General features: G+C 39.8%; 1 protein-coding gene across 1 annotated transcript in view; it reads left to right on the top strand.

Moving 5' to 3' along the window:
- LOC145397679 (protein amalgam-like) overlaps window positions 1-13,605 on the top strand; it is a 127,523-nt gene that overhangs the window by 74,105 nt on the left and 39,813 nt on the right. Inside the window, exon 3 of the mRNA XM_080270716.1 lies at window positions 9,994-10,364. Coding sequence (XP_080126842.1) covers window positions 9,994-10,364 — 371 coding nt within the window. The remainder of the gene's footprint in view (window positions 1-9,993; window positions 10,365-13,605) is intronic.

Genomic DNA, 13,605 nt, shown 5'->3' with positions numbered 1-13,605 from the left:
CCAGGCCCTAGCCATGACTTTGACTTAACCTCTAGACAAAGCTGGGAACGCTACTAATAATAAGTAGCGGCGCTCCCATTCCCGTTACTAGCTCGAAAAAGTAGTGGCGTTACTGGTTTCGCTACTTGATATGAAATGTAGCGGCGCTTCCGCTTACTTTGGATAAGAAAAGGTACACGAAGGAAAGGTTAACAAAAATCTGTGATATAGCAATACACTATAAATTATAACGTTTTGATAATATTAGTCCGTCTGAGTGGTTGTAGTGTACCAGTAATATCAGTATAAACTTATATTGAAAAAAAAAAATCATATACATGTCGGTGTCATTTTAATGAAGCTTAGAGCCGAAAGTACAGGAAAAGGCTATATACCGTATAATGTAACAATTTTTTTTTTACATTTTTACCTAGTATACCTACTGAAAGTAACATACGTAAATAAAAGGCAAAAAAATGTGGCTACCATTGATACATATTATATACTGTAGATTTATTATATTTTCAATGATACCTATTAAAGGTATGTACGAAAACGAAAGTAAAAATGAACTGGGGCTTTCTTGTAAAGGCTATTTATATAATAGCAATGTTTTTTCCATTACTTTAAACTGAAAGTAACATACTGTTACGGAATAATAACGTAATGAGTAAGAATTAGTCTGAAAGAGAGAGTGAGGGAGGGAGCGGGAGCTAGAGACGGGGATAGTTAGAGGTGTGTGTGTGTATGTGTGTGTGTGTTAGCATTGCCTACATCTAGCTGACATCTTAACTGACAAATGACAGAAGTATTATTTTTCGTTATTAATAAATATAACCAAACCGTCGGCATATCTATGTACTCACCGACTCCGGACCTGTATTCTTCGCGTGAGTAGCAAGGAGCGCGGTAACGCGTGAGTACAGCCAAAAAGTAGCGACGCTCTCAGTTCCGCTACTGGCTAATAAAAGGAATGGCGTTACCGCCATCGCTATTTAAAAAGTAGCGGCGCTATTCCCAGCTTTGCCTCTTGATTACATACGAGTATGTATGCTACTAGCTATTATATATTGTATTATGATATTTTAGAGTCCTGACAATAGTAGGCTTATTAATATATATATTCGTTCCTTCACTTATCCCCATAGGTTAGGCATACTATTTTTATTAAATAAACATTCTTAAGCTATAGTAGGCTTATTCATATACAGTATATATGCTTTCCTGCATTTATCCCTATAGCTCTGGCATACTATTAAATCAACATTCTTAGGCTATTGTTAAGATCATAATAAAAAAAATCTTACTTTAAAATATTACTGAAACAAATGTCACATAAAGCTGAACTGTATATATACATGTCTACACCTGCCTCTTGATGTGGGAAGGCACAAAGTTGTTACTGCATCCACCGCTAGTTTTCAAATCTTTGCTGGAACTGGAATGCCCAGGAGTTCATATTATAGATTTCTTTTAATGGAATCAGCTAGAAACGTAAACTATATATCCTTGCATTTTTGTGATTGAAAATGTCTTTTCTCCACACAGATTAATCCACTTCTTTCTAATTTCTTCATCTTGAGGAAATCTGTGTAGAGAATGGCTCTTTTGTGTGAATAGGAAGAATTGCAACCATAAACTGCACAATAATCTGGCATTTTTTCGACCTTGAACACGACCCGATCAGTGTGGTGGTCTGGGTCAAACTGAGACAGCAGGCCTAGTGATGTCATGCATGGCCAGGGGCTCATTTTTGTCCCTTTGTGGACTGATCTGGTATTCTCTGGACCTTGGACGCCACCAAAAACTATGTCCTTTTCCAATTCTATGGGCTAAGGGTGTCTTAGTTAACCCGCTGCGTGTCAGTGCCATTTTAAAACGGTCTGACATAATTTCGCACCCAGTGCCAGTGCCGTTTTAAAACAGTTAAAAAAAAAATCACTGTGACTGCAGTTTTCAAGATTCGTGGGTATTAATATGCAGGCATGTATGGTAACTGTTCCTCTACCATCCCCCAGGCTGTCGAGGCCATACAATCACTCATTTCCCCCCCTCATGCTCACTCTGCCTCACTCTGCCTGTCTGCCTCACCCAGTGCTGTACATACTGAAGGCATTTTGTAAGTATTTTCACGTAAATCTAAGTTGTAAATATATTCTTGTAAGTGTAAGGACTAATAGTGAAGTCAAGTTGTAAACACCTTCTTGTAAGTGCCAGGACTGTACATAATGAAGTCAGGTTGTACCTATCTTCAAGTAAGTGTAAGATAATGCATTCACAGTGAGAGAGACATGCAAATTGTGATAGATGTTGAAGTAATAAGTAATCAGAGAAGTGTACTGAACATTGCTATACCTTCCCAACATAAATACCTGAGTATAGGCTACCTTACATAGAAAACAACTTTCTCTCGCCTATGTGGTGAGCATGAGAAAGCGGCTATACCTGTATACGAGTATGCAGGACTCAATAAAACCCATTTCCGAGCTTCGGTGAGCATTTTAATGGTGAAATTCATTGTTTTCACATCAAAATCTATCATTTTAGCCAAAAAAAAAAAAAGGTCCAAAAATGGCCGGCATGGAGGCGACCCACATGGCTAAAAATAGCTGGCAAGCGGTGGGTTAAACTTTATTGTTATTTTTCTGATCGATAATTATATTGGTTAAGCAAATACCTTTAAAAAAGGTAAATCACTCTTACTTATGCAATTTCACCCAAAATATCCCCGAAAAAATAGTATATTTATATATTCTTTCCCAAGAAGGTTAGGACAATATCTGCAAAGAAGACAGTTGTTGGACTGTAAAAAGTAAAAAAGGCTTATGAATATTGACATTTGTAAATAATCTGACTTGTACAAAAAATGGCACAAATGGTCTACCCACAGTTTAATATTTATTAGACTCTAAAATGTTAGGATGTATCGAAGCCTAATGCTGCCAGATGTACGAAGCAGGCATACACAGATCAGCTGATGGAGTAGATCAGTGTGAGTGATCACAGACGCCTGTTTTGGTTTGCTCGGAAACCTTGTTGCACTGGATGCAGCACCTAAACATCGACATGCTTTCTTGAAGTGAATTAAGTTTTATTCATACCCATATGGAGTTTAATTTGTTAGTATAAATTATAACTAACTTCAGTTACTGGTATAAGATATACATACATATTTGTAAGCATGCATAAACCAGGCTGCAACCGCTGTGGAATATGTATTTTATTATTATAATTTTTCATGTTGCATTGACAGAACACTGTTTTAAAGAGATGAAATAGAATATTTATATATTTTTACAAAATGTAAGATGCATGAAAAAGGAAATTCAATTATTGCCTGACATGTGATTTTTTTTTTTCCATCTGAAAAATTTAATAGTGGTGACATTCGGCATTCCTCCAGGCACGTGAATACGTCTATTGGCATAATAGCACAATCTCGCAAATTCGTGACAGGCAGATGTACTGTAGGATGTGAGTAGTATTTGGAGTGTTTTATAGATACATCCGGGCTGTTGACGATAGTATGGATAGTGTCTGGAGAAACAAACACTTGGAAGGCTTGGAGGCGTGTTTTACCAAGGGGACATGCAGCGTGCAGGAGTAGAGGCTACTTTTATAGCTCTTTTAAGAAATGGATGGAAGAAGTTTAGAGAACTGATGGCTCTTTCTTAGGCCAAGGGTAAGCTAGTCTCTTCAAAACATGTGTGAGAAATGCTATATTGTATGACAGCGAAACGTGGCCTAAAATACAAGTAAAATTAAACACTGAGAAATGAAAATGTTGAAATGGATTAGTAATGTGTCACTGAGGGACAGAACTGATAATAGTGTGGCACGAGGGATATTTGGCATAAGAAATATTAGAGAAGTGTGGTGAACCAGAAAGTTGAGATAGTCTGGTGAGGTTGAGAGAAGAGAGGAGGTGAACTAGTATGAATGTGGAGGAAACAAGGTCCACAGATGGATCGAGGAAGACGTGGGGACCTCTGTGATAATGGATAGAGAACGAAACTACCTCAAGATCCCAGAATATATGGAAAGCTGCCATCAAGCAAAAAGATCTGCACGTTCTGACATAATCAATTGTCTCTAACCCTCCACAGGTAACATGTGGTTCCTCAGACCCCAGGCTACCTTTCTTGGTGTTTTTCATAGAGAACTATATGATTCTGGAATCTGGTTTTCCCTCTACCTTCCATACTAATAGAGTAGTTTAGGGAGGTGATGGAGTTAGTTCAGGATCTGGCTCTATTTTCACGCTGAAGGGCCTTTAGGGTGCAATAGATTACAGGGTACCTAACATTTTTTTTTTTTTTACATATTTATCTCTACTGCCAAAAATTATAATGCCATGCTTCTCTGTCTTTTACATGTACTTTGGCCATTGGTCTAATGATAGAAAACTGGTGGAACATTATAGTTTTGGTATGACAGCCACTAATTTTAGTTGGTATAAAATTTTTCAGTGTTTTCCTTTTTAATTTTCCTTACAATATTTCTTCACTTATATTTTGATACATTCTGCACTAAATTGAAGAAAAAGGGCTACAGAACTTGTGTACAAGTGACTGTTTCAAAAAAGTTATTGTAGGTATTTTTGGTGAATTATTAAAAGACTGGGGTCTGACTGACCCTAGGTTACCTGAGTAGGGTAAAATTTTAAGGTTACCTCAGGAGGGTTAAACATAAACGCCCTAAAACAAGAGCATGATGCTTTTTTAAGCAAACAGGTGTATAGCTATATATCGTTCAGTACTGGTAACTTTGAAATACAAAGTTGGCGAAGTCTCAGTCAAGTGATGCCATACCCTGTGATTAAAAATTTTTGTTTTTACTAAACTGTCATTATATACAACTTCACACCAGTAAAGGTTGGCTCACAAGATGTTGGCGGTGCACATTATATGTGACTTTCTTTCTGGTATGCATGCATCTACACACTCAGGAACACTATGCCCAGGGCCAGAAGTAAAAGGAAACTTACTACTTCTCCTCCACCTTCCTCCAGTCAGGACATGTGGCACCCTGCTACAAAGTTATAACGCCTTGAAGTAGGCCTATACATAACAGAATCCAGCCATGCTGAAAAGTGATGCAGATGAAAGCAGTGATAAGAGGTAAGCATGGATGGAGTTAGATCCTTGTATGATATTAAATTAGTGCTACTTTAACTCTTGGTCATGATATGATTTATTTGATGAGTCCCTGCTAATATGCCTAGACAGATGGGTGTTATATGATCGAGAAAGATAGTTTTTTAATGAAGCAACAGTGTGCAATCAAAAAGGTGCCGAGGTGGATGTCATGTAGTAGCTTGGATAATACTGTCCAAATGGTTTGTGCAAGTAAAACTGATGTGAGATGTTGTTGCTCACCTGGGTCTGCTTAATCTAGCAGACCCGTCGACCGCAGGTGAGCTGCTACTCCTGTGGGGCTGTTCCACAGGTTCTTTACAACGTTTATGTGTCTGCGTCTTAGTGTGTCACAGTGCTCCATTACGTGTGCTTTGTTGTGTGAGCCTATTATACAAGCTGGGCACATGTTATCTAATTAGACTCAACCCATATCTATCCCAGTTGCTGAGGATGGCTAGGTGATGTCCTGTTCTACAGTAAGCCTAGTTAAATGAACTTTCCATTAGATCCATTTATAGACACACCCTTCTGGCACCTTGCCAAAACCCTTTCTAACACCTTTACCTCATCATCCTTCCCTCCTCTTTTCTACTGTGATGGCTCTGTAGCTATTTCTTCTACAGATAATGCAGATCTCTATGCTCAGACTTTCTCCTTCAGTTCCACCTATGACGATTCCGGTGCTGTTCCTCCATTGCTTCCCCTCTCTGACTTCCTCATGGCTGACATTAATCCTTACCACGCTTGCGACATAGATCTACATCTCCCTCTAAAACGCCAGTGACGTAGATCTACGTCCTGCAGCATTGAGAAGTCACTGCAAGCAACTGAAGTCAAATGAAAATAATAATATCTCTCGCTAACTTCAGACACTTCTCTGCTGTGATTACGACATTGATTTAGGAGTGCGAGAGACAAATGGCAGTCTTCACATGCTCACAGCTGCTCTGCTTTCTCAGTAAGCTTGAAGATTTCAAAGGTCGATTGGCACTAACCTGACTAGATTCAACCAACTTTCTGGCTTTGCTGATCTTATATTGGTATAATAAACTCATTTAGTCACAAAAAAATCCAAAATTGGTTCACAAGTTCAGAGCCGCTCTGCTTTCTCAGTGACCTCAAAGATTTCAGAGATAGAATGGCACTAACCTGACTCGATTCAATCAACTGTCTGGCTTTAGTGATTACTTTTATTAGTGCCAGGGCTCTTATATTGACGTATTAAGCCCGTTTAACCAAAAAAAAAGAAAAATCTAAAACTGGCTGGCATAGAGGGGAATGTTCTTTTTTTTTTTTCTGCCCAGCATGGTAAGGGTTAAAATTTCTTCAGCTTATTTATTTTCTACCATCATTGGCCTCAATATTAACAAGGCATATGGGCTTGATGGGGTTCCTCCTGTTGTCCTCAAGATCTGTGCTTCTGTGCTTACATCCTGCCTAGGTAAACGCTTTTACCTGTATCTATCAACATGTATCTTTCCCTCTTTCTGGAAGTTTGCTCTCATTCAGTCAATTCTAAAGAAGGGTGACCATTCCCAACCCTCTGACTACCGCCCAATTGCTTTAACATCCTGTGACTCAAAAGTTTTTGAATCTCTTCTGAACCAAAAATTTTTAAAGCATCTTTCCTATCACAACCTTCTTTCTGACCGTCAGTATGGGTTCTGTCGGGGAAAGTCCACTGGCGATCTTGTCACCTACCTTTCAGACTCCTGGTCATCTCCTTTTCGGAATTTGGCGAAAGCTTTGCCATTGCACTTGGGATCTCAAAGGTTTTCGATCGAGTCTGGCATGAATCTTTAATTTCCAAACTGTCCTTTTACAGTTTCTATCCTTCTATCTGTGCCTTCATCAATAGCTTCCTTTCTGTTTGTTCTATAGTTGCTGTTGTAGACAGCCACAGTTCTTCTATATCTATCAACAGTGGTGTTCTTCAGGGCTCTGTCCTATCATCAATTCTCTTCCTTTTATTTATCAATGATCTAAGCTGTACATCTAACCCTATCCACTCATTTGCTGATGATTCCACTCTTCACCATTTCGTTCGGTTCCCGCAACGTCCATATCTGCAGTTACTTCAACAAACAAAGGATAAGGCTATTGCACAGTGTTTCAGGTGCAGGTTGCTGTGCCATCCAGCCTTGTGCTTGTGGAGTTCAATGTTTTTTTGATAACGTTACGTGTCTGTCCTGGAGTGACTGCGGTTGCATTGTGATCAAGGGGAAAGGACTGTCTCTGTTTAATCCTCATTTGAGACTCATTTCTCCCTGGAGTTTAGTGACTTATGCTTGCTCAGTGGCTTACAAGAACATTTGCTTGTTCTTTGTAGGAAGGGATGCATTGGGTGTTGAAGGAGATGGCGGGGTGGGTCTTTTATGTGCATGTTTGTGATTTGGTGATACTATTGAGTATTTTGTTGAACCGAGAGCAGTCTGTAAAGATTAAATGTTGTTACAAAGGCCATCCAGTTTTTCATCTTCTTTGTACTAATTTTGTTATTCATCTCATTGTTTAGTTCTTAAAGCTTTGTGATTGTATTTTGTTTGTGTGATAGAGAGGAGTAGTGTTTAAGTCTGTCGTGTTCTCTTATGAGATTGTTAATCTTCAGTGCACAGTTTGGGTTGCAGTGTCTTCTGTTGCCATATGGAATGTGGTGTTTATCTACACTGAGTATGTTGCTGAATTTTATAATGTACCCTTTAATGTTGGTCATGGGTGTGGTGTCTGTTGTGCTATAGTGTTGTTCTGCTTCTTCAGTGAAATTTGTCAAGTCATTTTTCTTGCAGTTTATGTACATGAGGCGTGATCACTCTGGCTTGGATTATTTTTCTGTGGTGAGTTCTGGGTTTCGTTCACCAGGTGGTGGTGAATGCAAGCAGAATGTGATCAGACTGTGATGTCTGGGGAGGAGGGGCTGCAGTTTGCCTGGTGTGGGATGAGGGTGTATTGTGAGGCGTTATCAAGATTGTACAGTACATCATGTTGTTGAGTTGTGCAGCAAAGTCGAGACCTCGGAGGTTGTTTTGACCATTCGTATAAGGCAGTGTTTTCTACTATGATATCCCAGACAGTGACAGAGTTAGGTATCTGTTAGGAGGAGGAACTTTGGGTTGTAATGTGCAGGTACACCGTGGGAGTGTCAGCGGGAATGTATGTCAAAGATGTGATTTCTTGTTTGTGACCAGATTTGGCACTGAGTTACTGTACTTCTAGTGTTTTGTCATTCTGGAAAATTGATTGTGTTGTCTGTGTTATGTTGAGCCTTCTCCATGATCCTTAATTCTATTTGAGTGGATGTGTGACAAGTTTCTGATTTTAGAGATCTGTTGTATGTGTGTCAGTTTTGTTTCTTGTCTTTGTGCTATGTGTATGTTGTAGTCATGAAAGAACTGTCCTATTTCGTTCTTTTTTTTTTTTTTTTTTTTTTTTTTTTTAGTAGAGGGGATCATCGTTTAGCTGTAATGTGTTTATCCGTGTTCGTGGCTGTATGCGTCTGGTGTGTGTCTGTGTCGTAGTTGTGCTTGTGATGTATGTGGCTGTGTAACTGAGTTGTGATGTCTGTCGTTGTGTAAGGAGGGGGAGGGGATTTGTAGGACGGGGCAGGGGAGAGTTGTGTTTGGTGTGATAAGAGGTGTTTGTGGACGTGTTGCGCCTGTCACACACCCGTGTGCTGTGAGGTTGTCTGGCATTTGTTAGTGTGGTGAAAGTGATGTGGACCCATTCCCTGCAAGAACTGTATTGAATAGATCCACGTGTATGTCTTGCACTTGTGATGAGTAGAGGTCAAACAGGGCGGTGAAAGGAAACCTTCCCACGGTGCTGCTGTTGTCCTGGGTGGAGAAACGCAGAAGGCCTCCTACTTGAGGACGAAGGCGAGGAGGCCTCCAGTACACCTTGGCTGGGCGCTGTCTCCTGTGTGGGGGCAGCCACTCCATACGTTTTTTTTTAAATCAGCAAACTAATATGGATTTTACGTTGTTCGGGGGATAAGGAAAGGGAGGTCAAGAACAATATGGAAAGAAAAAATGGAGTACATATAGGAGGGAGCCTTGAACTGGTAGGAAAGGTTAAGGATGGGTGGTGATATGGAACACAGGTGCAAAAGGTATGTAGAGGGAACTGAAATTTTACAGAATGGTGCATTTGCATTTTTTATATCATCAAAAATCTTAGTTTATTTTATTATACTTTATTTTATTTATCTTCTCAAAAGTAGTTTGTCTACCACTAGAGCCTCACGTCATTCTCAATATTCTCGACATCCGACTACATACTCCAGCCATTGCTTGTTTGTCTCTTCTTTGTAATGTTTATATTATCCGTGATGGTACTTTCCAACTTCACTTATTTCATCCACATTTTACACTAAACATTTCCAGCATTAAATACAATTGTATACTTCATTAAACGACGTCAATAATCTAATTGTGCTCGATTAGCTTGAAGTGTCATGAAACTTTTTTTTCTTTTTACAAGAACTATCACTCAACTGTCGGTATATTGAGGTATTGGCATCTTCGGTTGCCTAACAAAGTGGCAGTCATCATGTTTCATCGCTTCTCGTTCCATGTACACGGCATAATGTGCTACAGTAATATCATTTATCCAAACCATAAAGATTCTTCTCACACAGACACACACACACACACAGACACACACACACACACACACACACACACACACACAAATCCTCATCTCAATCAACTGTAGTCAGCTTGTGTGTGTGTGTGTGTGTGTGTGTACACACACACACACACACACACACACACAAATCCTCATCTCAATCAACTGTAGTCAGCTTGTGTGTGTGTGTGTGTGTGTGTGTGTGTGTGTGTGTGTGTTCTCACAAGGTAATTATTTCTTATGTTGTCTGCAGGCGAGCACAAGCTGATCATCAAAAAGGTGTCAGCCCGTGGGGGAAACGAGAAGCTACTGGCAGTTGACATCCATAAGGTGACACCAGACCAGCGCATATCCATCACGGGGGCGCGGCTCACCATTTCTCACATCAGGCCTCGGGACGCCGGAACGTACCTTTGTTATTTTGACCTGGACCCACCAGTGCAGCTGAAACACACTCTACTGGTACAGTACGCCGCCACGGTCAGTTCATTGGTGCCGCCGGAGCAGCACGTGGCCAAAGGCAGCAGTGTGACACTGGAGTGTGAGGCACACGGCAACCCTCACCCCACAATACACTGGTCAAGGCAGGAGGGAAAGCTGCCCTCAGGACAACACACCTCGCAGGTATTTGATCACAGTCAGCAAACTCTACAGATATTCAGCATTATCATAGGTTTAACGTTGTCATTAAAAAATAGTGCAAGAATGCACGAGATGCTGATAAATATAATGCAAACAGGACGAACTCTAACATTATCTTTTGATCTTTACCTTTAGTTATATTCGAATTAAATGCCTTCATTCTTTGCTTTCTGTGAACCCTACCAACAAATCTGGACCAGGTCAAATAAATACATTAAGATGATCATACTTTGATCCAGATCATGAAAACAGACACACTTGAGTCAAACTTTAAGCTGGCCCTGTGACCTTAGCGTTTGACTGATTTTTCTAAAACTGACTCCCTTCTCCCTCGACTTACCCTGAAATGTTTCTCCATACTTGGTCATAATTGGAACAAAGGTGTGTATGGTGACCTCATTTCATGTCTTCGACCTTTGGCATATTATTGTAATCATAGAGTATAGCATCTCTTTGACATATATTCAACTCAACCTCCAAGTTTGGATTTTTCAAAAGTCAAAACTGTTTGTGAATAGCATATTAATGTGACACCAACCAAACAGTTACCATTCTATAGCATGAACAACTGAAACTGCTGCCACCTACTCAGAAGGGCCAACTTGAGGAACAGAAACCAAAGCATAATTCACATTTACACGTAGTGGACCATCTTCTTCTCCATATGGCTCAGGAATTCTGTACTTGGTCAGATATGGGTCCAAGGGAATGCCGTCCGGTTTTAGTTGCATTTACACAGCCTAATTCCAAATGCATCCAGTAGACTCAAACATGTGCTTATAACCTCGAAAAATAATCAAATTTCGTTATGCGAAGCTGATACCTACGAAGGAGCAATGAGAGGGAGCAACATCCTAGTACACCAATTCATGTAAAGGCCAAACATTTGACCTGTCTTCGACAAAACTGTGACCCTGACTTCTACCAATTACTCTAAACAGTGATTTACTTAATTTTGCCTGACCCTTAAAATTCCTCGAAGACTGATCCAGATCAAATCAAAACTAGATTGACCTTGCCGTGTGACCCTAGTTTTCTTTTCCTTCGACATTATTCTTTAACTACTTGTCCTCAGAATCGAAGGATCCCATTATCATTGTCCTATTCTCAACCAGTCCAGAAAGTTTTATATTAATCTGATAATCACTATTTAAGTTAACCTTGATATTTGACTTTGACTTTGACCAAGCATTCTTAAAAGCAGTATGTTAATTCCGTGGGTGATCCTCAACCCTGCCACCAAGTTTGATCTAAGGTGGATCAAACTGTTTTAGTTACTGTATTTTGTCTGCGGTAGGTGGTGGCGACCATAATCCACGCACTTGATGTAATGCTGCTTGTTTCCTTCTCCTATATTTCCTATTATTCCCATCTTTCCTGTCACATATTACTACTCTTCTTTCCATTTCAGATGGCTTAACGCTGTGTGACATGCATAATGGTCTCCTGTAAGCCAGGAAACAATTTACACCGCTGGGTGGTAACCATATAAGCAACCCATACGCGTTCCCTACTTGTCAACAAATGGGTTGGCGGAGGGTTAGTGCCCCTCCCCATAAAACAGTTAACTCAAAGTCAAACGGCCACCCTTTACGGGACTAAGGCGTCTGGGTATAGGTAGATTGATTTTGTTCAGACACGGACATATATTTAGAACTTTGACCTTGTTTCGTGACCTTGACTTCTGAGTGACTGGTCTCAATACTGAACCTTTTTCTTCTTATATCACCTTCCATCCTTACTCCAAGTTTGGTCCATATCAGATACAACTTTTTAAGCTGATAATGCTAGGTTTAAAACTGAAATACCTCAGTGGCCTTGGCCTATAACTTCTACACTAAACTTAGCTAAAAATGGAATTGTTTTGTTCTCTCTCTCTCTCTCTCTCTCTCTCTCTCTCTCTCTCTCTCTCTCTCTCTCCTACACACACACACACACACACACACACACACACACACACACACACACACACACACACGTCTATCAAAACAAAACACCCACTTTCACTCTGCAAGCACGGATACAATGAATAAGAGACAATCATACACTCTTTCCCACAACATCCTAACATCGCTATCGTTTCAGCCTAACACTCTGGACAATGAAGAGTAGGAGCCTTCGAGAGCCTTTCCTTCTGGATTTATAAACCTCTCGAGCGATATTAAATGCGACCTCCGGCGGCATGAAATAAAATTTAAGTTGCAGAAATAGTCCCAACATTGTCTGCTTCCGTCTCAACTTCACAGCTCCATTTACACAAAATTACTGTCTGTTCGCTTTCATTTTATTCTTTGCAATATACTGCTCATAAACAGTTAGATAACTACTCAATAAATACCTTCAGAGTATATATTTGTACACAGTATATATATATATATATATATATATATATATATATATATATATATATATATATATATATGTATATATCTATATCTATCTATCTGTCTATATATCTACAGTATCTTTCTACCTACCTAGCTGTCTGTCTGTCTGTCTGTCTGTCTGTCTCTCTCTCTCTCTCTCTCTCTCTCTCTCTCTCTCTCTCTCTCTCTCTCTTTATATCTATCTATCTATCATCTATCTATCTATCTATCTATCTATATATATATATATATATATATATATATATATATATATACATAACATCAGCCATGGGTAGTCTACTAGTGAACAGAGCATTTTTTTTTTTATGCGAGGAAGAAGGAACCAAAGGCTAGGAGCTCGCAAACAGTTCCTTCCAAGAAAAAAACAAAAATAACACAAAAGAGAGCCAAATTCAAGATCCGTTCACTTTGAGAAGCCTGGACACACTGCGTTTGAAAGACTGGAGTTCATAGGAAGTAGGAAATACAGACAGAGGGAGACTGTTCCAGAGTTGACCTGTTGTATAAATGAAGGATTGGGAGTAACGGTTAACTCTTGCATTAGAGAGTTGGACAGAAAAGGGATGAGAGTCTGTTGCTAGATGGGTGCTACGCACTCGTCGTAGAGGTGGAGGGATGCAAGCTAACAGTTCAGAGAAGCAGTGACCATGGAAGTAACGATAGAAAAGAGATAAAGATGCAACAGTGCGGCGAAGAGACAGAGGCTGAAGAGAGCCAGAAAGAGAAGGAGAGTTAATTAGACGAAAGGCCTTTGACTCCATGCTATTGAAAAGAGCTGTATGTGGGAAGCCTCCTCACACATGAGAGTTGTATTCTACACAGGGGCGAATAACACC

The sequence above is a fragment of the Coenobita brevimanus genome, chromosome 42, assembly GCF_032717465.1.
Source record: "Coenobita brevimanus isolate Jiangsu-jjx chromosome 42, ASM3271746v2, whole genome shotgun sequence".
Lineage (NCBI taxonomy): Eukaryota > Metazoa > Arthropoda > Malacostraca > Decapoda > Coenobitidae > Coenobita > Coenobita brevimanus.
The sequence above is the reverse complement of the archived record's forward strand: the minus strand, read 5'-3'. Positions and strand labels throughout refer to the sequence as shown.